General features: G+C 41.4%; 1 protein-coding gene across 6 annotated transcripts in view; it reads left to right on the top strand.

Annotated features, from left to right (window-relative positions):
- PRR5 (proline rich 5) overlaps window positions 1-25,921 on the top strand; it is a 94,172-nt gene that overhangs the window by 41,762 nt on the left and 26,489 nt on the right. For 5 of the 6 annotated variants that reach the window (XM_037389064.1, XM_037389061.1, XM_037389059.1 and 2 more), the window contains 5 exons: window positions 8,069-8,149; window positions 15,269-15,317; window positions 16,006-16,063; window positions 21,239-21,330; window positions 23,508-23,648. In XM_037389064.1, the coding sequence (XP_037244961.1) occupies window positions 8,069-8,149; window positions 15,269-15,317; window positions 16,006-16,063; window positions 21,239-21,330; window positions 23,508-23,648 (421 nt within the window). The remainder of the gene's footprint in view (window positions 1-8,068; window positions 8,150-15,268; window positions 15,318-16,005; window positions 16,064-21,238; window positions 21,331-23,507; window positions 23,649-25,921) is intronic. The other variant, XM_037389063.1, reaches the window with a different exon arrangement.

Consider the following 25,921-nt stretch of genomic DNA (forward strand, 5'->3'; position numbering starts at 1 on the left):
AATCCTGGGCTGTGGAAGTTTTTTTATTTTTCGCCTGCAAAACTAAAACACTCTGACAGGACTAGCATACCATACTTTGGTTTATGGGAATATTCTTCCAAGGAAAAGATTGCCTGTGCTGTTTCATTCTGTGCAATATTGAGCGTAAGAGCTTGCTGATCAAGGAAGTCAAGATGCACCAGCAGAGCTCTTCCCTCTCACCAAGCCTGGCTGTTCTATATTTAAATGTCTGCTGGTTTCTTGCCTAATGTTAGCAGCTGTGCCTGGGTGTGGTGTGTGTGTAACTGCTTTTGAAAGAGGCTTTGAACCAAATCCGTCAAAACTGATGTGGGGAGAGTTAAAGCACAACCCCACGGCAAGTGTTGCCCCACACAAGACTGCCAATCCTGTGCTGAAAGACAGCCCTTTGAGGTGGAGTGAGGATACTGCCTGGGCCCTGCTGGGGACCGCACTGAAACACTGCCAAGCCGCAGTTTTGTTGGTGGGGTCTTCTGCAAGGTAGTAGCTCTGTTACTGTGGGCTTTTTCTGCAGTTTACTGGTATGTGGCTGCCGTTTGGCTGCCCAGTGACATCCCCTCCTCCACCTCTGCCGTGCAGACCAGTCTCAGCCCTCAGACTGTTTATGCCAGAGGATGCCTGCTGTTTTCTGACACCAGGGGAGGGCAAACTGCAGGAGCCTAATTGCAGGGTTCAGTGTGCAGGGGGCACATAGCACTCAGTGCTAGCAAGGGAGGTCTCTTCCTCCCTGGTAACTTTCCTTTACCTCCAAACTAAAATGCTGTAAAACCTCTTGACACTATTAGGTCAGAGGGCAATCGGTGCTGAGCTGCTGTCTGCTACTATGCAAATTAGACTTTTATGTCATGGCTTTTTCTGAGCTTGCTTTCCCATGAACCCCAAAAGATCTGTACAGCCACACACCGGCAGTGCACGTTAACTAGCAACCAACAGCAACATAGTGGAACAATACAATTTCATTACAGCTCAAAGAATTTGCATTGGATTAAAATAGCTTAGATTTTTTCACTAGCATTGTCTTCAATTCCTTTTCTCCCCCCCTTTTCTGCTTCAGGCAAAAAATGAGGGCTGAATGCTGACTGAACCAATTGGACTGAGAAACACAGGGGTTTTAATCTTGAGCTTGCAAGCCAGGGGGGGCCCTCTCAGGGCAAATAAAATCCATTGCGAGGTTTTCATTCTGACTGAGCTAGCACAGACTGCCTAATCAGGAGCTGATACTGTCTGAGTTGTGCTGTGGGAAAGCCTCTAGTCAAAGGCATTTAGATCCTCTTTGGTGTAAGAAAATGGGGAAAATTCATGGAAATGTGAAGGAGTAGCAGATAGTAAAGAAAAGGTGAAGAAAACATAGATGGGATGCCTGTGTCATTAGTGAGATCAGCAGTAAATCCAAGGAGACATACGGAATCAGAAAGAGTTTTATGGTTTGGGCTAATTTTTACAGGGTTGTAATAAGCACAATAACTTTCTGTAATTTTTACAGTCATGAGAACCATATTTCATCTTCTAATTAAAAATGAATGTTTTTTTTCAGATCACAGGGAGGCTTTTCAGTGGAGAAAACATTCCAGACCAGCATATTTATCTGTGACTTCTACTTGGAAATTTTCTTTCTTCCAGTATTTAGTGTCTATTTAGAAATACTCTGAAATATTTCTGCATTTCTGAGGATCACCTTCTTTTTCCTGACCCTTTATTTGAATAACTCTTTGAAGTATTTAGCTGTGTGCATGCATGGGGGGAGTTGAGCTGTGGGATGGGGAGGAGGGACAGAAGTATGAAGGGGACTTCCCAGCTGGTCAAGCCACCACTGCATCATGGAGGATATGCCAGCCTTGACTACAGTAATAGAAAGTGGTGATGGTGAATAGCTGCCCCCCATAGCCCTCCAAACATAGCTGTACTTGATTGAATGCAGGTACAATTGGAAGCCAAAATCTCCTTAGTCCTATACTCTGCAGAGATATAACTCTTCAGTAGCACCTCAGGGAAGTCTCAACTTCGTATGTAAGAGTAGTGTTTATAGTTGGTGAGGTTAGTGAACTAATGCTTCTCAAAGTTTTTGGGGATGGAGTTTTGCAGACCATCTTATTTTCACATGTATGATCCACTGCATAATTGCAGCCTGTTCCTCTTTGTAAACTGCTTTACCTTGGGTAAAAATTTCAGAAACCTTAGTAAACTGGCAGCTGCAAGCTGACTTTGAAAGGGTCAGGGCCTCATGGACAGCCTGTGGAGTTGCAGCTGGACTAAAGCTGTGCTGAAAATGGACTCTTCCAGATTGGATTAAGCTAATTCAGAAAAATGAGGGTTTATTCTGGAGCGAGGGTGTCTTCAAGGAAATTTTGATGCAGTTATATCAGGTTAATTATTTTTAATTAGCTATTCCCATAACTGTCCAGAGGATATGAGCTCTAAGTCACTTAGTTCCTTCTGAAAATGAAAATGTTGCCTTTACCTACCCGAAACTTGCAGGGTGTGATTATTCACCCAGCATTGGTTTTATTCATGGACTTCAGCTCGAGCTCTGGAAAGGAGAGAATTTGCAAACACTAAATAAAAAATGCTGTGATATTTTCACCTATGCTGTTTGCATACAAAGGTCATGACTGCTTTAGAGAACCAGAGTTGCCTGTGTGCTATGCATGAATGAAGACGTGGGCCACTCCACCTGCTTTGCCAGGAAACGCCAAGCTGGGAGGTCCATGGCCATGGTTGAAGCAAACGGTCATGATTCAGACAGAGACTTGCAAGCCCAACTTTGCAATTGTTCCTCAACTTTGTGGACAAACTGATTCTGGCCAGGCAGAAAACAGTGTTTTAATCCCAGTAGTTTTTCCTTCTTGGCTTCTTAAAAATGTCAATGAAAGAACAGGTGTGGAGAGTATGTAAGTGCTGGAGGGAGCCAGCTTCCCACCCACTGAAGGCAATGGTGTCTGGGTGGACAACTAGCAACTCAAGGGAAATGTATGTTTTGATCATAGTGAAGTACACAGGCAGTGGCTTTCTATTATGCAAAAATCAGAATAATAAACCCCACCCTCCCCATCCTGGCACTCACGCTGTTAGGCTGAATGGGAGTGCCATCAGCAAGCATCAGACTTTGTGCTCTTGGGATTTACACCTTCATGCTGAAGCAAATGGTGGGGAAGGTCTGTGCTGTGTGTGCTGGAGGTGCCATTCCCCACATTTCAGGCAGCTGACTAGTGAGTCCTGGAGCCACTGCCTCCTTTGGAGGATTGGGCAAATTTAGAATGAGTAGTCTCTCCAAAGAGGTGAAGTTTCTTAAGCTGCTGCATTGACTTTTGTTGCTGTGAGTGCCTTCTTGGTTGTGGGTAGTTTTCTTTTGGCAGTCTGGACACTGTGGGATAGGTGAGTACAATACATTGCAGGAGCCATTTGACACTTTGTCTTCATTCTGAAGGCAACCCCACCAAAAAAACAAACAAACAAACAACCCTGGTCTCTGCAGTTTTCTGATCCTGATTTCCCCTCCTACAGCCAGCCTGCTGTAGCCATGCTTCTGCCTTCCCTGCCCACCCATTGACCAGTGGGAAGCCTCATCCCAGGCTTCTTTCTGCGCTGCTGCTGCTCTCTCAAAACGTCTTCTAGCTACAGTCTTCTGACCATGAGTTATGCATGGCACATGTTTTTATGGAAAGTTGCCTGCACAGTGTATCTTAGTACTTGGACTCAGGTTAAATAATACTGCCACAGCAGTATTTACCCTGATTCAAACCAGCTGAGGAGCTGGCTAATGAATTGGTGGTGTGCTTTAAAGAAATGCCATAATCCCATAACTCAGAGATTTGCCTTTTCTCATTGTGTGAGGGTGTCTGTAGCTTGTCTCAAAGATGCACTGCTCAGGTGCACAGAGCTTCCAGGTCTGCCTTGTTCCAGCAGGAGATACTGGTGGGGTGGAGGAGCATTGCTCATTTTCTTAAGCAGGAGAAAGTGCAGCGCTGCAGTAAGAGGTTATATCTAAGCTTCTGTGGAAAATGTATCTGTTGATACAATACAGCAAACCAGAAGCATTTATGACCTTGGACGTGTGAGGTCTGGTCTTGATTGGAGACTGCCACCTTGTTCAGCATAGAGCATGACCAGTTCAGGAACTGACCTTCTGGGGGGCTCTTTTTTGTCTCCTCTGCAGTGCTGTTTTTGTGCACACATTTACATACACAGCAACTACAGGGGAGGTGTTCAGAGTAATATCAGTGCATGAGTGTACCCATTATTAACTTTCATGTTGTAGAAGAGTTGCAGAAGGGAGTTTACAAGACATTTTTAGTCCAAGTTAACTATTTAAATAAAGTTTAATTACATAAATTATTGACTTAAGCCTCAGTGGAGGCTGGTTGTAGCCACAAGTAAAGGTGATCCACCCACCTGAAGCATCTTGCAGGACTTCTGTGTGGAAGCAGCAGCTCAGATTTTCTTTACACCAAAAGGTTGTACCATTCTGACTAAACCCATTTAAACAATCACTCATAGAAACCATAGCATTACTTTAATTTAAGCAGGGGTTGGGTTGTTGTTTTTTTTTTTCATTAGCTTAAGGTAACTAAGAAGATCTAAGATTTTTGTTATCCTGACACCAACCTATGGCACCAATAGCATCCCAGATATTCCAGCTCCTCTTTGTTGCCTTGAGCAAGTGTGGAGGGCCAGATCACAGTGGCATTCACATGTCACCTGCATGCAGCCTGGGACTATATGCCTGCAACCCTGCATGCAAGCGCTGCTGTCTGTGATGGAAAGATAAAGCCAATGTGGCAGGGCCAAGACTTGTTTCCTAGTGAGTTGTCCCTCACAACAAGTGAGATCCCAGGCAGATTAAATGATCACCGCTAGGATATTTTATGTAGGTGCAGTTTTACTACACAGGCAATAACTTAAATGCTACAACCTGTCCCCTTTAGTTCTTGTTAAAAAAGCTTGCTCTCTCTTATTTCTTTGAGGAATAATAATGGACCTGTTAAGCTGGAAAGAGAAAACCTCCCCCTCGTTTAGAAAGAAGTGCCAGAGAAAAAGGGAGCGAGCACGTTGGCTTTTAGGAGAGATATTTAGTCATTCTTCTCTGCAGAAGGCTGGCAGGGAACATTGCAAAGTTCATTTCCGAATCAGAAGAGCATGTAAAGACTGCTTGTTTTATTCACTACATTAATCGTACTTCACATATTACTCATAATATTAAAATACCCAAGTCGCTTTACTGTATACCAGAGACATTTAGCTGCCAATTTTCAAATAATCGTAAATTGAGTGTGTCTGTTTGAGCCAGCCAAAATAAGCCTGATTAGATCATGAATATATATCTTTGCACGTGGGTGTAGGGAGGGAAGAGGGACCACCATGGTGAGGGGGGTGCTTAACACTTTGGAAACATCGTCAAAGGAGCAAAAGAGAGAAGAGGATTATGGTTCCTATTTTTATCTGCTTGTGTATTTCTCCAGAGTGGGTCATATCCTTCACCTGCCATTTTTAATTTCCTTTTTCCACAGATGAACATGGCTGAGCTTTTCTAACAGTGCATCTCTTTGCAGTTCAGCGTTGTGTGCCTGGCATTTTGAATCTCTCAGTGAATAGCATCAGGTTTATCTTCCAGCCCAGTCCTCAGCTCCCAGCAAGCATTGAAAGGGATTGTCTTACAGTGGACCTGGGAAGATTTAACGTGAGTGCCTGAGGTCCCCAGGCACACTCCACTGTCGCCTGGCATGGTGCCTGCAATGACATCCCCTTGCAGTGGGAGCAGCCACGTGTGGCTGGATCTGGCTCCAGACACTAGGCCAGAGCTGACCAAGCTCGGCTGCTAGTAGGAATCAGGCTTCCTCCCTCTGGGAGACCTTACAAACAGATACTGCTTTTAGCTTTCCTTCACAAGACAGGGCAACCCCAAATCCTTGTACCTTCAGATTGGTTCCAAAGCTGGTTGCTGCTTCATTGCACCAGACTCCAGTGCAGTGTGAGCAGGGGGAGGTCAGCTGCAAAGCTCTGAAAAATGATATTGCAGAGTCATTGGTAAAACCATATCCCCAGGAGGAATGTGCATCTGTAGCTTCTCATTCTTGGAAGATCTTTTCAGTAGATGTAGGGGTGAGATTCAATTTGGAGGCTCCTAAATACACCTCCTGAGCATCCTTGAGGCTAGCTGTTGCTGTTCCTTCCTCTGGCTGAGTACAGACTGGGAGGTGGAATGTAGAACAAGACACCCAAAGAGACAGTGCAGAGCAGGAAGACTTCTGCCCTATGTTTTTTGTAATATGCTTTAAGATGTCATCTCCCTTTCTCGGGTGCAACTTTGAATAGGAAGAGCCACAAGCCAAAATCTGTGTTTTCTCTTTGCAGTTAGTAGGGTTGAGAGGGAAGAAGGAAAAAACAGCTAAAATGATAGCATGTAACCCTGCTGTTAATAATCACACTCATTGCTTTTGTTACCATTTTCATAAATATATCTTAAAATACCCTTTAGTCGTCAGTTTCATCATCTTTATTTCACACATGGTGTAACTGAGTCAGACAGAAATGAAATAACTTGTAGTCACTGCCAGCAGTGGGAATGGTCATTTCAGTAAAAGTCATATTGGAAATTGAGTAGCAGCAGTACAAGCAGTGGAGCGGATAAAGGCTACTTTCTTGTGTGTTAGTGTTGGGAAGCTGAAGCACCTGTGTGCATGTCAAACTGTGAGGCTATAAAAGGTGGCACCAGGTTGGGGAAGGAGACTTCTACTCCCTTCCACTAATGCTGGAACAGGTTTGGTCTCACCTTTCGCTGGCATTTCTTTACCTTTGTCCTCAGACCTAAGCTCAGTGATTTAGGCTGATGTGTCATCAAACTAATTGTGTCAGGTGTATTTCAGGAGTGTTTCAGAGCTTCATCTTGAAGCACATACTTATTTCAGTAACCCTTTGAGGTGCAGTCTTGCTAAGTTCGTGGGACCAGTAAGCATCCCTGCTAAGCATGTGGATTGCTAGGTACCTGCAGTACCTGGCAGGTTTTTGCCATTCAGCGTCCTGGAATACACGGTACTGGTGGCCATACACGTCAGGGACAGACAGTGTTGGGTATATGACTTCCTGTTTGGCTAGAGAATTTTGTCGTCTCCATCCTGTCTTTGGTTGTGTCTGATTGCAGCGGAAAGTCACCACCTCTAAGCAAGATCTGCTTGCAGAAGTTACAAATTGCATTGAAAATGAGAAAGGAGCGTTTTTGTAGGACGGTGGTTGGTCTCTGCTGAGCACATAGCTGCTTGTCTCACTGTCTGTCTTAGAAACTCTAGACCTGTTGTTCTTTCAGTACAGCCTTCATTTTCCTTTAGCTGAAGCAAGAGCGTAAAACTTTGAGAAATGAGAAAGCGGTAATAGGAAACAGTCTTTGTAACCAATTGCCCCTTTTCTGTTCTTTCATTTTTGAAAATGAATGATTAGTTAAATTGACTTAAAATTCATAATTGTCCAGTGTTTCTTCTGCTTTTTTAAGAACTAACAATTCTTGAGATTACATTCTAGTAAAAGGATGCTGTGTTTGTGAGTGAAACATCAGATGTAGTGTCCAGCCTGGATAAATGCTGATTTGTTGATAAAGAAATCAAGTAACCGTAGCTCAGACAAATATATGCCAACAATGCTGGGAATAACATCACCAATCTTACAGTGAAACTGTTAGTTGTCTCTGCGATGAGCCATAGAGACAAAAATATACTTTTAAATACTTCAAATATATTTAATCTATGAATATATGAAAAGTTATACTTAATATACTTAAAACACCTAAAATATATAAGCCAGAGTTTTCTGAAATTACTTATTTCAGTTGTGCAGCTGTTGAAATTACCAAGTTGGAAAAAATCAAAAGGAACTGATTTTTGAAGATGTAATCTATTTTCTAGGTAATAATTCCCTTTAAGGCATCTGGGATGGGGTACCATAAGTCACCTATGACTTTTAAAAAGGTCCTGCAGTGTCTAGGCGGAGATGTTAGGCTTAATGTGGAAGTGATACCCTTCTAAAATGTGATCGGGTGCTAATGACTTCTAATGTCCTCTTTCAGTATCCACAATGGAGTAATAGCAGTGTTCCAGCGTAAGGGTCTCCCGGACCATGAACTTTACAACCTCAATGAAGGAGTCAGGTAAGAGACTTGACTCTACACAAGGTGTCATTAGGCAGCGTGCATAGCACTGTTTGCTAGCACTCACACTCGAAAGCTTCTACAGCAGTATTACGTGGAGATTTTTCCCAGTGGTAGTTTCAGCCAGTACAGTCAGTTTGGCCTCAGTGAATAGCTGTTGCTGATGTGTGTCAACATCTCGCTGCGTAGTGAGAGCTGAGCTCCTCCTTCTGCAGGGGAGATACTCAGCTGTGGGGAGGATGGATTATTTCAGTCTGTCTAGATGTACTGCATTGAAAACTAAGGAGAAAAACCTGGATCCTTCTAGTAATGCAGCCCTATTTCACTGCAACGATGCCCTTTCCGTAAGTGCCAGCCTAGCTCTGAGGTGCTTCCCTTGCATCCATGGAGGATGTAAAGCCTCCAAGTGCTCAGTGCGACAGTGCAAGGGAACATGTCCTGCCTGACATAGGCTGAATATGCTGTAGACATTACAAAGCTGTCTTGTCAGCACGCTGACCTGAGTAAGGCACCTTAAGGTTCCTCTTTCTTTCTCATACTTTCGTGATACTGTGTGTAACAGACTAAATATAGACCAGTGAGATGTATAATGGGAACTCTTTCTTTCCTGGAAAAAAACATGTGAAAATCCTACCATTTGAATTATTTAAGTTATAGTGGCAAAGAAAAGTTTACCAAGAGGTAAGCTGGTATCTGAATTTACACAGCACTTCACCTTTTGCTACTTTTTATAGCATATATTACTATTTAATAAACCCTCTTTCACTGACAATGGCAAGGTAGCAGATTTCCTTTTAGAAATTTGTCCCAGCACTTTGAAGAATAAATGATAGAAAAGAAACTACACTTTAGAAAGACAGACAGCTTATTACATTTCCTGGCTGTCTTCTGATAAGAGTCTCAGTGATTCGCTTTCCCTTACTGCATATTCCCACTCTATCCAGGCACCAGAGTCTGACAAAATCCATAGGATATCCAGATACTCTCTGGTTATCGGTCCGTGTGTAGTTCCTGGTCTGGGATAGCTGGCCCAGTCTGGTTCCTTTAATAGTGGGAATATCTTCAAAGAAGCCCCGGCAAATGGCATTTGGCCTGTGATCTCTCTTTTCCCCTCTCTGTCATTTTGAAATGAAAATAATCTTATTCTCCAGTTATATCGTACTTCTCTGGGGAGAAAATGACATACAAAGAATAGCTTTTCTAGGGTGGCTGTCAGTTACCATGATCCATCAATCATTTTGAGCTAGTTATTGGAATAATGGTTGATCATTATTACTGTAAGTGCAGTTAGGATTCTACATCTTTATCTGAATGACAAAAAATGGTAGTTCTGGGCTGAGATTTCCTGGCCCAAAGCATTTGCCTCAGGATGCTTATCTGGTGGTGAGGGACAGGAGAGGAAAAATTACCTGCTGATGTGACAGAGACAAATATAATCTTATATGAACAAACAAACAGAAGATAGACAGATAGACATTATTTGGTGAATTGTGCCTAGATTTTGCTTTCATTTACCTGGGTATAAATGCTGCAACATGATGATGCTTGGTAATCATTGTGGTTTAACCCTGGATGGTGACTGAGCACCATGCAGCTACTCGCTCACTCCCCCCACAGTGGGATGAGGGAGAGTATCAGAAGAGTAAAGTGAGAAAACTCATGGGATGAGATAAAGACAGATTAATGGATAAAGCAAAAGCCGCACACACAAGCAAATCAAAACAAGAAATTCATTCACTACTTCCCACTGGCGGGCAGGTGTTCATCCATCCCCAGGAAAGCCAGGCTCCATCACATGTAACAGTGACTTGGGAAGACAAATACCATCACTCTGAATGTGTCCCCTCCTTCCTCCTTCTTCCCCCAGCTGATATACTCAGCATGGCATCATATGGTACGGCATATCCCTTTGGCTCGTTCAGGTCAGCTGTCCTGGCTGTGTCTCCTGCCAATTTCCCATGCCCCTCCGGCCCTCTCACTGGCAGGGCCTGAGAAAAACTGAAAAGACCTTGACTTAGTGTAAACATTCCCTAGCAATGACCAAACCCATCAGTGTGCCATCAACATTATTCTCACACCAAATACAAAACACAGCACTGCACCAGGTACTAAGAAGAAAATTAACTCTATCCCAGCTGAAACCAAGACAGTGATATAGGTGTGTTGAGTTTATTGCAACATCACAGGCAACTGAACAGGCAAGTGACTGCAAATAGACTGATTTTTTTTGCCTTTTTATGATAGGCTTTGCTGCTGTATGATAGACCCATTTCTTTTTGTTAGGGTAAGGATAGTGCTGCTTTGTTATTAGCTCAGCTGATCACTCACTTCGGGGAGAATGCCTGGCGACTCATACCTGAGCTGATGGACAAAATATTGTGAAATCTAGACCAGGCTAGAAAGCTGCTGTTGTAAATGAGCAGCGTAACTCTCCTGGGATGAGTGTTTGGCGAGATGCAGCACAGCTTTCAAGACTGGTTCTTGTCTACTGCTGCTTTGAGGTTGTTCCCTCTTGCCTCCAACTTGGCTTGAACAGCCTTTTCTAATTTATTGCTAAAAGCTTTCCACCCTCTTGGTGACAACCGAGTTTGGTTTTGTAAAGCTTCTTATGTGTGTCCTGCTTGCTTCGCTTACAGAAAAAAAAATGAGAAAACTGTGAGTGGGCGAAGAGGACACAGCAGCCAAAAGATCTGTCTGTAGAGGAGAGCATGGTAGTGGTATTTTTGAAACATGCCTCTACACACGTGCAGCCACTGGCTCTTTGCAGAAGCTACTGCACTCCTGCTGTTTGCTTCATTTTACTGCCAACCACATTCAGTAACATTTTGGAGCCTCCTGATTATTTGCAACCAAAGCCCTTTTGCCTCCCTTAAATTCAGCTTGAAACCTAACTAAGAAATTACTTACTTGGCACATACCAAAAATATCTGGATTACTGCTATTGTTATTTAATTCAAAATAACTTTCTTTGGGTTAATATTATTGAATGCAAAAATGTCTGATTCATAAACATGACCTCAGAAGTTGAACAAGCGTGTATTTGCCTTACGATTGTTTTAGATGCATTTTCCCCACAAGTACATAAATAAAAAGAAACAAATAGCTGTTATTCCCACTGGGCAGAATTTGAATGTGGAAGCATTCAGGTAAATGGCTAGAATTAGTAAATTTTTTCAACAGTTACAGGATAGTAAAAGAAGTTATTTTATTTTACCACTTTAATTAGAGCAGCTTCTGGGATACCTTTCAGAATTAAACCTTGAATATCCATGTTGACTCACAGACCAAGTGTAAATATTTAAGTTAGGTTATGCCTGCAATATCTGCATCGTTTTGACTCAGGAATGTCACGTATATTCAACTACTGTATGTCACATATGTGCAAACATAACGTGTAACTTCCTTTTCTGAACACACATCTTGAGGCTTTGAACCCTGATTATGTGTGCTCTGATTATTTAAGAAAATATCAGTGGATACAAATCTGTACAGTACCATTTACTTTTCTTCCAGGTTTGGCTCATAAAAGCTGCCACTCATTTACACCCATGCCTTTTGACACCATTCTGGCATTCCTGTGGCATTAGAAAGTGGCCTTAGATGTGGAGTTACATACCACACAGAAGCCCTATTACCAATAAAGCAAGTGTGTGATTTGAGTCTGTTTCACATCGCTGTAATTCCTGAATAACTCTGCTAAAGCTAATGAGGTACAGTACAGTTGTGAGAAGATACTCCAGTGACTGCGAGTATCACCAGTGTGTGACCTGTACATTACTACTTCTGAGCCCTTGCTAGGTGAATTAATAGGGGATTGATTCAAAATTCAGGTAATAAAAATCCATATGCATATACTTACTGTTTAGTATTTCTCTTGGTGTATGTGTGATATTAGTAATCATATAGTGTTTTTTCCTTTCTGCATTTCATGTACCATATGTCGTTTCAAAGTGTTTATTTACACAACTTGTAAATCAAGGAAGAAAAAGAAGGAAAGGGAAACACAGTGGAAGCAGGATGTCCTGTATTAAAGCTAATACATATTTATAGCTGCCTCTTTTCTGAGTTTCAGGATACTGATTTCATGCAAACAAAGCACATTTTAGTGGCATTTCCTCTTTCGCAGCAAGAGTTCAAACCCAGTAAAATCACTTGTTTCCATTTGCTTCATTTAACAGATACTATACAGTGTTAGACTTTCCATTCTGAGTAATGTTGCAAGAGTTCATTTCAAAGTCAACTAACGCAGCAGCACCAGGAAGATACAAAAAAGTCAGGAGCTATTTTAGAATATTGTATGTGAATTTATATTATCATCTTAATTTATGAAGTCATTAAACATGCAATGAAGATCTGATACCGATGGTATATAAGCTTCATAGGAATACAAAATGACTGGCTTTAAAGTCAGATGTGCTTGAAACGAGGTGTGCTGTCTGATCAGGGATCTCTTCTAGGTTTAATCAGATTTTTGCTGGATTCCACCATGATGTCCACATACTGAGATAAGGTTATTCAGTAATCTGAATTATCCGGTATCTGACAGGTGACAACCTAACTGATTTTTGTTAAAGGAAGTTAAGCAAGGATGAAAAAAATTGCAAGCAGTGTCTTAGATTCAGTTTTGTTGTGGATCTGTTTTAAATGAATATGGGTACAGAGAACATCAAACACCAGTGTTCTGATGTGGCCTCAGGGCCTCACTGTTTCACTAGAAATTAATTAAGTAGTGTGAAGTATCTTTATTATTAGGGATTCAAAAAGAAGGCATTAATTTTGCTGTCAGTTCTTCTACCCTGTAAACAGAGATGCTAATGTAGCCATAGTGCCGCTTGGTGTGATGCACTCCAGTGCATATAATTAACTACAGGCTGGTTGTTTAGTTCATTCACAGCTGAAAAATGGAAATGTGGTGGGGTTTTGTTTTATCAGAGGGATAATTGTTGGATAAGTGGAACATAATTCTTATTTCCTGCTCTAAATGCCAAGAATTATCAGTAGAACCTAAAATATGAAAAGAGAACATATTTGCAAATCACCTGTTCAAGACTATGAGGAATCCAAGACTAGACTTCAAAGAGCTGCTAGCTTGAGGAGAAGATAGAAGATTAAGCAAAACCTGTCAGCATAAAATATCAGTATTTTTTTGAAACAGTGGCACAAAGAGATATCTGGGAATAAATTGTCTTTATCATAGGAGAATTCAAAACTGCTACTTTCTTGTTATTTTAACCTAAAAATGGTTTATCTATCCATGCTCAAAGTAAGAAAAACCTTTAGTGCTATTGCTTGTCATCCAGAAAAAAATCACACCACTTGGACAGTGTATTTCCACTTTGAGTGAGCATGCCACAATTTGGCTATAGCATCCTTGTACTCATTGACATACTCCTAAGGCTTTAAGACTTCAACAGTCTCTGGGGGAGGTGGGTTTGAACCCTGCCAAGGGCTTGTCAGTGGGTACCATTGAGGATGGGGTGTCAGGGCACTGCAAGGGTTGTCCTCTCCTGTGTGTTACAACAGCATGCCAAGGTGGCTAGCCATACAATGGCCATTCATGGCAATGAGAGACCTATGGCTAAATCCTGATCTGGCTTTGAATTTTTTTGTCTATAGTTTGTCTGAATTAATCTCGTTTAGCTGAAAAGGATTTTGATGCTTAGGAGTATCTGAAAACCACTTTCCTTTTGTTTATTTTCTATTTCATTTATGCCTAGTGTTTCCACGGGGTGCTGTGAGGTCAGTGTGGACATGTGCTTAAGGACAAATAAATAAGATATTGTATTTCAGCCTCCTAAAGATTGACCTGCTCCTCCCTTCCCTGGACTTTTAGATCTCAAGGGGCTGTGCTGAAGCATGTGGTGTTAAAAACATCAGTTCCAACTGCTGCAGACTTTTTCATGATGCATAGGGATACGCTGGACTTTCCAAATCAGAAGTGTATTTTTTACTAATTAAATAATTTGATTAATTAGTTATTTGTTAGTTAAAGACATAACCCAAAGGGATAGATGATAACATGCTGCTGAATATATAATTTACATAACTACCCTAATTGAAGTGGGCATTTAGATTTTAAGTGGAATTTGACCTCATTTCATCATGGGACCTGAGGTGAGCAGACAGAGACAGGTTTTCAAAAGGGCTCCATGCCAGATTTGCATGTGTTCAGAAAACCCAGCTGAGGCAACATTTCTATGTTCCAAGCTCTCATTTGTGCATCTAAACAGTGACCTGAGTACAGAGAAGTGTATCTAGCATCCAGCGTGAGACATAAATGACAAGAAGATTTTTAGCAATGTAGTGAGTTTTACCTGGATACAAACATTTGGCTTGCGGATTGGGTTGAATTCAGCTTCTGAATTTGAGGGTTGTTTGTGGGAATTTTTTGCATGTGAGTTTGGTTTGCTCTCTGAGATTGCTTTGAAGGTTTTAATGTAGAGGAATCATGAAAGGCAGACCTAAACTGTTAAATTCCTACCTGCTTTTTCACTGAAACTATATGAAACTTCAGCTGTCATGAGTCACCTGAGTGGAAGATCGTGACCCTTTCAATGGAAACTGGCCAAGTTTCACACCTGCAGCAAAACACACAGAATATCATTGTGCTTCAGATTTCTTTCTAAACATTTTGTCACAGCTCTTTTTTTCAGACTTATGCAGGACAGGGATGATGTGTCTCTTAACACATCAGCCATGTGCTTAGGTTTTTCTCTCAGGCGCACAGATGGACAAAGAGCACCAGGAGTTCTCCCATGTCTGCAACACCAGGTGCCAGTGAAGCCCGGGCACAGCAGGAGAACATATTCAAGCTTTTTTAAAAGGATTAGATGTAGGATGGAAAGCATCCTCTTTTAATCAAATCTTAATTTCCTTTCATATGTATTTGTGCAACTGGGCCATCTAAAAGCACAGCAGATTTTTTTCAAAACAGAGAAGTGCTGCTTGGGACTGTTGGTATAGTTGACCTTGCCTGCTCTATTTGTAGTTAGGCATTATTGACAGCCTCTGTGCTCATATGAAAATATTTTGCTATTAGTGACTTCCCCTTTTCCATGCAATGCAGAGCTAATACAATTTGCTGATAACACAGATCCTTTTCTTATTCTTTTAATACAGGCAATTACTGAAAACAGAACTGGGATCCTTTTTCACTGAATATCTACAGGTAGGCATGTGTTTTCTTCATTTAAATCAGATTTCATTATATGCTATTGAGCAAAGTCATTTGACCCACTCTAAAATCTGATCAGGAGACCCTTGAAACCATTCGGAGGTGTCCACTGACTTCTCTGTGTTCTGTCATTTATGGACTAATGAAATGAGATTTGGATTTTTATATATATATATACACACACATACATAGTTAGTGGAAGCCCAAGCCATGGAATAGATTTGTGCAGTCACTGTGTTCCTGTATATCATTGCTGTCTTTCAGCAGACTCCAGACATTCCCTTTTAACTTAAAATTTTAAGTTCCTGAGTAAAGTAGTTCATTGTAGTACAGTTAATAGGAAAGACATTTTGCAGTAAGTACACACTGTCTGTTGAAGCAGGATTCTTTCTGCTTCTCTTAAGACAGAGTGCAATGCTTTGTCAGCCATTTGAAGTTTGACAAGCACTTTGTACCTCCCAGAGTATGTGCTGTATCCGGAAAGCAGTGGGTAATTATATCATCATTTGACAAGTGTCCTAAGTGATTGAAGCAAGATGGACACAGGAGGAGTCCTTTGATGAGTGATCCTTAAAATAAAAACCTCCTTCATTGTCAAAAGTTAAGAATGAACAAAATGTGAAATATGATGGCTGTAGGGAAGTTCAGAATTGAGTAAAGGTAGTCTGTATTTTATTTACAGAATCAGCTGCTTACAAAAGGCATGGTGATTCTAAGGGACAAGATCCGGTTTTATGAAGGTAAGTTGGATTTTAGTATGGTTATCTATGTCTGTTACAGGAGTTCTAGCAAATGCATTCTGGAGGTTGTGCGATGCTTTCCACTGTCTTCCCAGGACTGTGGATTAGCTTGTATCAGTTCATTGCTGCAGCCTGTTGTGTCCTGCCTTGGTGTTCCCATTGGCTTTCATCAAGGAGAGGTGATTGCCTAGAGCAGCAGCAAGGGAGTAAAGGAAGGATTACCTCCAGCATGATCACTTCCTTCTCCTTCAATTATGACTGTTCAATATTAAGGAAAAGTGGAAAACCAGACTGAGATATCTTAATAAACTAAGTACTAAGATCCCAGTTAGCTGAAGTGTCTGGCTAAGTCCAAAGTAATGCTGTAGGTTGTTTTTAGAGTTATTCTGGATTCATGCTTACTATGAGGTCAGACACTGTCTCTTTTTTTACAGTCAAGGCTCCGTTTGTCTGTCTCCACCTTCTGGAGGTGTCAGCTTATGGAAGTAAACATCAAGAATAACCTCCACCCAATGTGTTGTTTTACGGTCACCCTCATTTCTTGTCCTATGCTATTGTACAGCATTTAGATGTGCTGCTAAATATTCTGTTTTGTCTTAGATGTAGGCATACAGGTTGCACCAGGGGAGGTTTAAATTGGATATTGGGAAAAATTTCTTCACCGAAAGGGTTGTCAGGCATTGGAACAGGCTGCCCAGGGAAGTGGTTGAGTCACCATCCCTGGAGACAGTTAAAAGACATGCAGATGTAGAACTTACGGACATGTTTTATTAGTGGACTTGGTAGTGCTAGGTTTGCAGTTGGATTCTGATCTTAAAGGTCTTCTCCAACCTAAATGATTCTATGATTCTGTATGTACATCATCAGAGGGTGAAATGGTTTCAGAATATCTTCAGGAATTATTGTCTGTGTAAACAGTCTGAAGATCTTATGGGAGTCTTAAAGCAATTTTAAAGAAATGTGTCTTTCCTTTTCCAAAGCTGCAGTCATAACGCCATTTGGTCTAAATATACTGTTCAAGCAGTAGCCTGGAGACAATTGTTTCCATTAGTTTCTGCTATCTATAAATCCTAAGTGTGACCTTTCATTACTGACAGTACAGCTGATCAGATTAAGACGGTGCTATGGGACCCAGCTTTTCTGATGAAAATAGTCCTGTACAGCACAAAAAGAGAACAAATTTCACATTAAAAAAATACCCCCCCACAAAGTACCCAAACTCTTTAAGCTGAACACAGAATTCCTCAGTTATATAAAATAACAGCTTGGAGAGCACAAGGCGAGCTGTAAGGATCTTGAGGCCTTCATGGCTGATTTGTAAATCACAGAGGAAGGTGGTTTCTAAGTATCAAATCAGCAAATTAGTTACACAGACCTAACAAAAGTCCAACCTCTTTTTTTCTTCTGGTTTTACTAGCTTGAAAATCAGAAATACTCTCTCTGATGCTTGAGATCAAAGCTGGGGTAAAAAATTTAAATGTGAGACCACTAAATGGATTTCAGCTGTAGGAGCATGTTTAGCAAATACAAAATTTCAGCAAGCTGTTAAGTTTATTTTGGTCTTGAATTTGGTATATAATTTTGTGATTGCCCCTTAAAATATGATCAGAAATGCTAGTAAGGCCATGTTTTTTCCATGTCAGTCCTCAAAATGTCATCTTACTAAAACTGGCAAGTTGCAGGAGGGAGGGTACCATTAATTTAGGAATCTCATTCAGAGGCAAAGGTCTTTCTAACAGACAGCTTTCTGTTAGCTTGCCTGGAGGGCTACTGATGGATGTGAGTTTCCAAATCTGGGATTTGGGTTTCTTGGCAGCAGAGGCAGCAGCACCCCGTAGTCCATCCCATAGCCAGTGACCCCATGGCTCCCAAAACACCTGGGGCAAAGTTGGGAGCACAGGAATCTTGGGAGCTCCCATTCTGAGCAGGGCTCCCTTCCTGGGTCTGCAGCAGCAGCAGTCTGCCCCTCAAATCTCAGGTTGTCCCTGAGTTTCGTTGTTTGAGTTTCTCTATCCAGTTGGTGTTGAAGTTTTCAAAAGAGAAAAAAGATCACTTCTGGGCACACTTTGGAGGGGTTTTGTCCTGCAGGTGTTTTTGAAAATTCTAACTTTTCTTTTGAAACAATGATTTTTTGTTCTTGTATTTCTTTCAGGAGTTTCAATTAACTTTTAGAAACACTGTGGAAAGTACTATATGCATTTTTATGCCATAAAAAATTGACTATATTTTGCTTCATTAAAATGAGCATTTGAATAACCCAGTATTCTGGAATCCAGCAAATGCTTATGGTAAATGTAGGGAACTTTCCTGACAGTAATCCGGGCATATTCTTGAAAGGACATGCAAGTCATGTTCGTCCGTGTGAAAGATGCTCATCATCAATAAACCATACGAATTCTCTTCACAGCCCCCAGCAAAAGGCCTGCCTGGCAAAAGCAGTTAACTCTGTAGCTTTTCTGAGCTGCTGTAGAGAAATCCATCACTTCACAAAACAAGCTGCTCACAACATGAAAAGAGTGTGTGACAGGAAAGGCATGTTTATCTCAACAGGGTAATTTGACTTCATACAATATTAGCAGCAAGTTTCTGAAAGGACCAATGCTAAGCACTCTCATCTGGAGCCAGATTTGTAAAGGCTTAGTTTCCACTTAACCTCAACTTGTGGGCAACTAACATACTTAACTTAATACTCTGCCCTCAGGGCATAGAGTGGTTGAGCTTTTTCTTCATGATCAGATTTATATCTTTGAAACACTTGAGTGTTTCAGACACTAGTATATGGAAGTTATAATGCAACAGTATTGTTGTGGTTTAACCCCCAGTAGAGCAAGCAGTGAAAGCAAAAAGCAGCCACTAACGAGTGCTGGGCTCTACAGTAAGGCAAGCAAGCCCCGTGGCAAGCACAGAAGCCTGCCAATTAATAGCTAAACAGTAATAACAGCTATAAATTTGATCTAGCACATTCCAAACACACTTTCTCAAACACATTGGGTGCCAAAAAGGACTGTCGTGGTTTAACCCCAGTCAGCAACTGAGCCCTACACAGCTGCTTGCTCACTCCCCCCACAGTAGGGTGGGGGAGGGAATCAAGACAGTAAAAGTGGGAAAGCTCGTGGGATGAGATAAAAACAGTTTAATGGATAAAGCAAAAGCTGCACATGCCAGCAAAGCAAAATGAGGAATTCATTCACCACTTCCCACTGGCAGGCAGGTGTTCAGCCATCTCCAGGAAAGTCAGGCTCCATCACGCATAACGGTGACTTGGGAAGACAAATGCCATCACTCTGAATGCCGCTCCCCACCCCACCCCCCGCCCCTTCCTTCTTCTTCCCTCAGCTTTATATGCTGATTGTGAACTCATATGGTGGAATATCCCTTTGGCTAGTTCAGGTCAGCTGTCTCGGCTGTGTCCTCTCCCAGCTTCTTTTGCATCTCCAGCCTGCTTGCTGGTGGGGTGAGGTGAGAGGCAGAAAAGACCTTGATGCTGTGTAAACCCTGCTCAGCAGTAAGAAAAACATCCCTGAATTACCAACCATGTTTTCAGCACAAATCCAAAACATAAACCCCCTGCTAGCTACTATGAAGAAAATTAACTCTACCCCAGCCAAAACCAGCACAGGTATTTGTTATTACTATTACAGCTACAGCTGCTAGAAAATTTTGGACCTGGTTCCTTGCAGTGTTTGACTAGAACTAACGCAAGACACTTGTAAAAAATTGAAATGTAGAACACCCTTTTTAGTCTTGTGCACTAGTGTGTAGGACAGAGAGAACTCCTGCCTGGTGGTGCAGAAACTAAGACCTTGGTATGGTTCACAATCCAGCAGCTGCAGTATAGCATGGTGATCCACATTTGCCACTGAAAGCATTTAAAGTCATCAATCCAGTAATAATTCAGGAGTTGCAGATGGGCCAGAGCTGTGCTATTAGTCACGTGCTTAAAAATGCAGGGAGATCAAGTAACCCATAATAAAGTTTGGCACTTGGCTAACTTTGAGTGTAGGTGCTTTCATGCAGTGTTTCTTTGTGATATGTGTGTAATTCTGGGCAAAATGTGCCCTGGCTAAGACCCTAAATAACATTGTAATACAAAAATAAAGAAGAATGCCTGATTCTGACACCAGTAGTAATATTGATTGATTACTATTGAAATTGCTTCCTGATAAGTCATACTGTCTTGTCTGAACACCTCATAATCATTCATGTATTCATCTCCATAATACCTGTTGGTGGAGTTGCAGCAGCATTGCTCTCCTTTCACAGTCGGGTTAGGGGCGCAGGGATGCTAAACAGGTTGCCCAAGGTCACACAGGCAATTTTGAGGAGCAGGGATTTGAAGCCAGCATCCAGCTGTCGAGTCAGCCTTCCTTTCCCATAGACCTCGGCTCCTGCATGTGCCTCTGTGTTTTACAAAATGTTCTGTGAGGATCTTGACATCCAGCTTCGTTGTATGACCTGGCCAGAGTTTCTCCAGTCTCCACTGGGGAGGCTTCTGGGTGGCTGCAGCTGGGGAAGGAATGGATGAGGAGTTGGCCTTGCTGTGAGGACCATGGGGAACTCACATCATAGCAGGTTTTGACTGCATCCTTTGAAAATTACAGTAAAAAATAGAGCCGCAACACTATTGTCTTTTTCCGTAATCTTGAGTGAGATTTTCTATCTAAGTGGAGATGCAGGGAGGGGATCAGTTTGAGGGGTCGCTTTGTGGAGCATCTCCACAGAGCGCAGTTTGCTTTGCTGCCTTGCAGCTTGCAGGGCAGAGGGAAGCACGGTGGGGGAGATTTCTCTGCAGGAATGCTTCCGCATTTAACCTGCTCTGTCCTCCTCCTACTGCTGTCCTCCATTGCTTTGTCCGGTAGGTAGGTATTACTGCAAGAAGAGGAGGGGGTAACCTGGGCTATTACTCTTTGCTCTTCATGGTTTTTTTCTAAGTAAGCTTTAACCTCAAAGTCTGTGAGTTTACTAAGAACATTACATGTGTCACCTGAAAAGATACAAATAGTGAATGATCTGATACACTAAAAGGAATACTAATTCCGTACTGCTAATAGTAGCTGGTACATGATTCACCTTTGTGTATAATAGCAGATTCACGTTGTTTCCTTTATGTTTTAGTCTTTGCAATTAGCTGATTACAGCCTAAATGGTTCACTAGTTTGTTTTGCATTTTTGCAGGGCAGAAACTACTGGATACGTTAGCTGAAACCTGGGATTTTTTCTTCAGTGATGTCCTGCCCATGCTTCAGGCTATTTTCTATCCTGTGCAGGTGAAAACTTATTCTTATTATAGAATCTTGAAAAACTGGAAAAAGCAACTTTACTGGTTCATCAACAGATTGATGCAGTCCGTAACTCTCCCTGGGCCAACCTCCCAGTGCAGCTGTTCTGTATAGTCATGTCATGGAAATAAGTTACTTACACAGAGAAGTTTGAAGTGCTTGGGTGAAAAAGATGAAGGGGAACTTTGAAAACAGAAGTGAAGTGCAAGGGGGATGGTTAGCCCTTCTGCCAACTTGCACTAAAAGTCAAAAAAGATTATGAATGGTAAGCTGAAATACACATACAGTAAAATAAGTGGAGCTGTGTTGACTTAAATATATGCATTTCCTTCTCTGCAGTGTGACTTTGTCTCTGAAGTATCTCCACTTTTGAAAAGGAATTTTATTTCCAAGGTCAAATTCTATGCTACTGTAAATGGACAGCAATAGTCAGTGGAGTTAGACCAGTTTACATGAGCACAGAACTTGACTCTAGTAATTCAAAGTCCACTATAGGTAGTTGATCTGATTTGGATGAAGGCTCAATCTTGTAATTAGTGATGGCCACCGAATGTTGTTTATCACTTAACTCCTAAGGAAATCTCTACCGGATAGGTAGAAGCGACCGTCTGGAGTTTCTCCTAGATGCCTGCAGATTTTAGTGGGAACTTGGTGCCTGAACATATTTGGAGAAACTTCAGAAAACTTCTCCCATTTTTCCAAATGGATTTTATGCCTAGAATGGTTGTCCAAATGTTGCATCTGCAGATAATTACAGGCATGATTCAACTCAGTGGAAAAGGTGCAACTTTACGCATAATTTAGTTTTGAAAGAGCTCTAAAAGCATACAGGCTACTTCACCCATTAACTTGTGTGTTACTGTAGAAACTTTAAAATGATAGAAATAAGTTGGTGTTAAAAACCTGTTAGAACATGATGAGAGATTTTTCTAAGTGCCACATAATTTAAATACAAGGCATTTTGGCACTTACAGATACAGGTAGGCTCTCAACCTGGTTTTCCAAAGCACTTGACTAAATTAGAACTCACTCAGATGTTTCTGAAAATTGCACCAAATACCCCTTTTCACTGTTATGTTCCTGAGGCCTTTGAAAATAATTTAGCAACACAAGTCTCCTCACCTTTCAGATGGAAATAATTGCTTGACTTTTCAAAGGAACACAGAGCGGTTAAGAGCCCTAAGTCCTATGTAATTTCAAATAGATCTAGGCGCCTGACGTTCTGAGGTTGCTTCCAAAAGCACAGCTGGTGCTTATGTGCTCTTGTAAATTTTATTCATTAACAATTGAAGCAGTTTGGGGCTTTCTTTGTTTCAGTATAAGTAATTAAAAAAGTGAAAAGGCATGGGTGATGTGGGGTTGGGTCAGGCTTCTTTATTCCAAACTAAGATAAGTCAGTACCAGCTGAATAACAGACTTTCCAGAATTGTTAATGTTTGTCTGGCAGCACTCATAACTGCAGGCAAGAATATGTATGTGCAGCCATATATACCCAAGGAAGAAACCCTGATGCTAGAAACAGGAACAGTTTTACAGCCCCTCATAAGGCAAGCGGCGTTCATCTCTGCAGGCAGAGCTAGCATTGTATTCTTCAGTTGAGGTTTTCATCAATGAGAAAGTATTCTTGAACTGCAAAAAGATGTCTTTTAAAATGCAATATGAAACTTCATCTCTGCTCCTGCCTTATAGGGAAGCCTCCCTAACTGTAGAGAAAAGGAGGATACACAGATGGGCTGAGTCAGGATTCCCAGCATAATTTGAAGACAGTACCCAGCCAATACTCAAAATCTTGAGAAATAATGGAAATTCAGCCCTTTTTCAACCCTGCCTTTTTTTTTTCCAAACATTTGATACATTTTGTTACTGTTAAAATACAAAATGCTCGTATATATCCTGCACTCAGGTATGATTCCCCACCCCAACCCTTCATCATCTTCACACACAATCAGACTCAGTCATTGTCTTCAGTGTTCATTACTGCCAAATCAAATTCACTGTGCAGACTTGTAGGCTGCTCTGTGTCCTTTGTTATGTTTCTTTTGCTTTTCATTTAGGTTTACCATTCTTGTAATCCCTCAGAAGCGGAGGAAGGAATTTTGACAGAGGAATTTGAAACTCAGTTTCACACTGCTTATAATCCATCTTGCTTTGTTTCTGTTTCTAAGGGGAAGGAGCCCTCGGTTCGGCAGCTGGCTCTTCTGCACTTTAGGAATATAATTACCCTCAACATTAAATTGGAAGATGCATTATCACGTTCCAGAGCCAGAGTTCCACCTTCTATTATTCAGATGCTGTTAATACTGCAGGTAAATTCATTACTTTTCTCAGGCTTTCTTTATTTGTCTTTCTGTACTGTGTTGCTGAAGTCTTCTTAAGCAGTCTCCAATTTTGCTCATTCATTGAAAATTTCTTACCCAGAATGCCAGAGCTTCTGTGCAGTTAAATATGGTCCTACTATCTAAAAGTAGAGACTGCAGAGGCTCAGATTTCATGCCTTAAGATCCAGAGGGTTTGAGAGTAAAGACTTGTTTTGAAACTCTAGACCTTGAAATACAGTTTTGCAAGCAGACCAGTATGTGGTAATAACGTGACTTCCATTAAATATTGTGTGTTGCTGCAGTAGCGGTTTTGGATGTGAAGCTTCACATCTGGCATAGGCAACAAAGTGAATATGCAATTATGGTTGAATCGTGGTCATATTTGGTCACTGGAAACAAATTCTATCAAAGCTGTTGATACAAAACCATTAAGACCAGATACTGGTATTTGCCTTCAGTGTTAGATTTTTATTTTTATTTTTTTTAGTAGCAATGAGGAGAGGCAAAGTAGGGAATTCCAGGCAAAAGGAGAATTTAAGACTTTCTTTTGCTTAATTAAAGAAAAGCATGAGCTTGTGTGGAGGGATAAGAGGGATAAGCCACAAGGGAGAGAGTGACAGGAGTGGATTTTTAGGGGGAAGAGGAAGGAGATTTTCCTGGGTGGTAATTTTTTTAATAAACAAATAGACTTACAGCAAGTGATAGGAAATAGTTTCTCACACTTAAAACATCTATTTCCTCTTCATCACCATATGAAATAGTTCTGTATCTAAAACTGTTTTAAAGAGCAGGATAATCTAAAGGCCAGTCATGAAAATGGAGCATGGAGTAAGATTCTCTCTGCTGGGTCAAGAAATGGTATTTCACCCCTGCTGTTGCTTGATACATGTTGGAGTGTATAATGGTGTGTTTAACCTCGTTTTCTCAGAAAAAGATATGTGATAGGACTGCCTGCTTGTTCCTTGTCTGCCTTCCCCCTAGCCTCTGTCTTGCCAAATGCTTCTTGAAACTGCTGGCTGATTGTGGCAGTGACAGCAGTATCAGAGATTTTAAGATTCCTAGGAGCTTCATGGAAATTAGTGTCTGGAGAGAGGAGAGGAGCCTCAGGGAAAAACTGGAGCATGGGCTTAACTGCATAATGAGACATCAAAGAATTCACATAATTGAACTGTGAACCCAGCTGTGTTAACACACACCAGAGACTCCACGTGAAGAGTACCATGGGAAAACCTTAATCACAGGAAGGTTGTCTATCAGGCCTCATCCCTGCTTAGATGTGAGGTAAATTGTCCGTTCTAAACCAGGCTTCAGCAGTGTCATTGCTAACAGATCTGCTAGCTTTTTTGTGTTTTCTTCTTTAGAGAGTCTGTGTTGGCTATGGGCAGTATCCGGCTTTAAATTAATTCAGTGGTGAGCTGGGAACTAAATAACATCCTGATTTAGAAAGTTCATAGGAGGTGATGTGGAGTGATTTGCCAGGATCAGGGCTACAAGAAACAGTTTCTTTGCAGATCTGCTTTCTTCAACAACCAGAAGTGTTAACAAGGTGGATGCCTGTTCAGGGTAAAAGGCCAAATCCATTCTTATTGCAAAGCTGTTGATGGAAATCAGTAACGAAGTGAGAGGGAGTTTGCCCCAGCTGTTTATTTCTGCATGCATTACCCACGGTTGTGTAGTGGGGGTGGTGAAAGTCCTTTCTCGGCAATAGGTCTGCCAAACTTGTGGCTTAAAATCTTGTGGAAATTACAGGAAAAGGTCAGAGAAGATCAGGGAATGAGATATATACAATGTTAGTCAATAATTTGTTCAGAGCAAAGGCTTTTTCCCGAACTCAAATGTCACATTAAACAAAAGCAAATGTTATACATTTATGGCATAATAATGGAATTTTCTTGACTCTGATTAACTCAACATGTGAATAGGGCTGGAAGAGAGATAAAAATTCAGCTGTCCAAAGAGCACATCGTGGACTTGTGTGCATCAGTTTCCAAGACTGAGACTATGTCTTGGTGTGGACATTGTCTAATCCCTATTTCTGTCTACTGTAGATATCTCTTCCATGACAAACTTGGTGACACTAGAGGAGACTGCCATGGCTAGAATATAAGCCTAGTGTGTTGCTCCTGGACGAAATGTTGAACGTGGTGCTAAGTTTCCCCATTTCTGTCCTTGACAGCCTTGTGCAGCTGTGTTACGTGATTAAGGAGTAAGTCATGTTCTTCAGGACAGCAGCTGTAACATCAGCTGAAGGTCACAGGCTG

This window comes from Falco rusticolus, chromosome 5, assembly GCF_015220075.1.
Source record: "Falco rusticolus isolate bFalRus1 chromosome 5, bFalRus1.pri, whole genome shotgun sequence".
Lineage (NCBI taxonomy): Eukaryota > Metazoa > Chordata > Aves > Falconiformes > Falconidae > Falco > Falco rusticolus.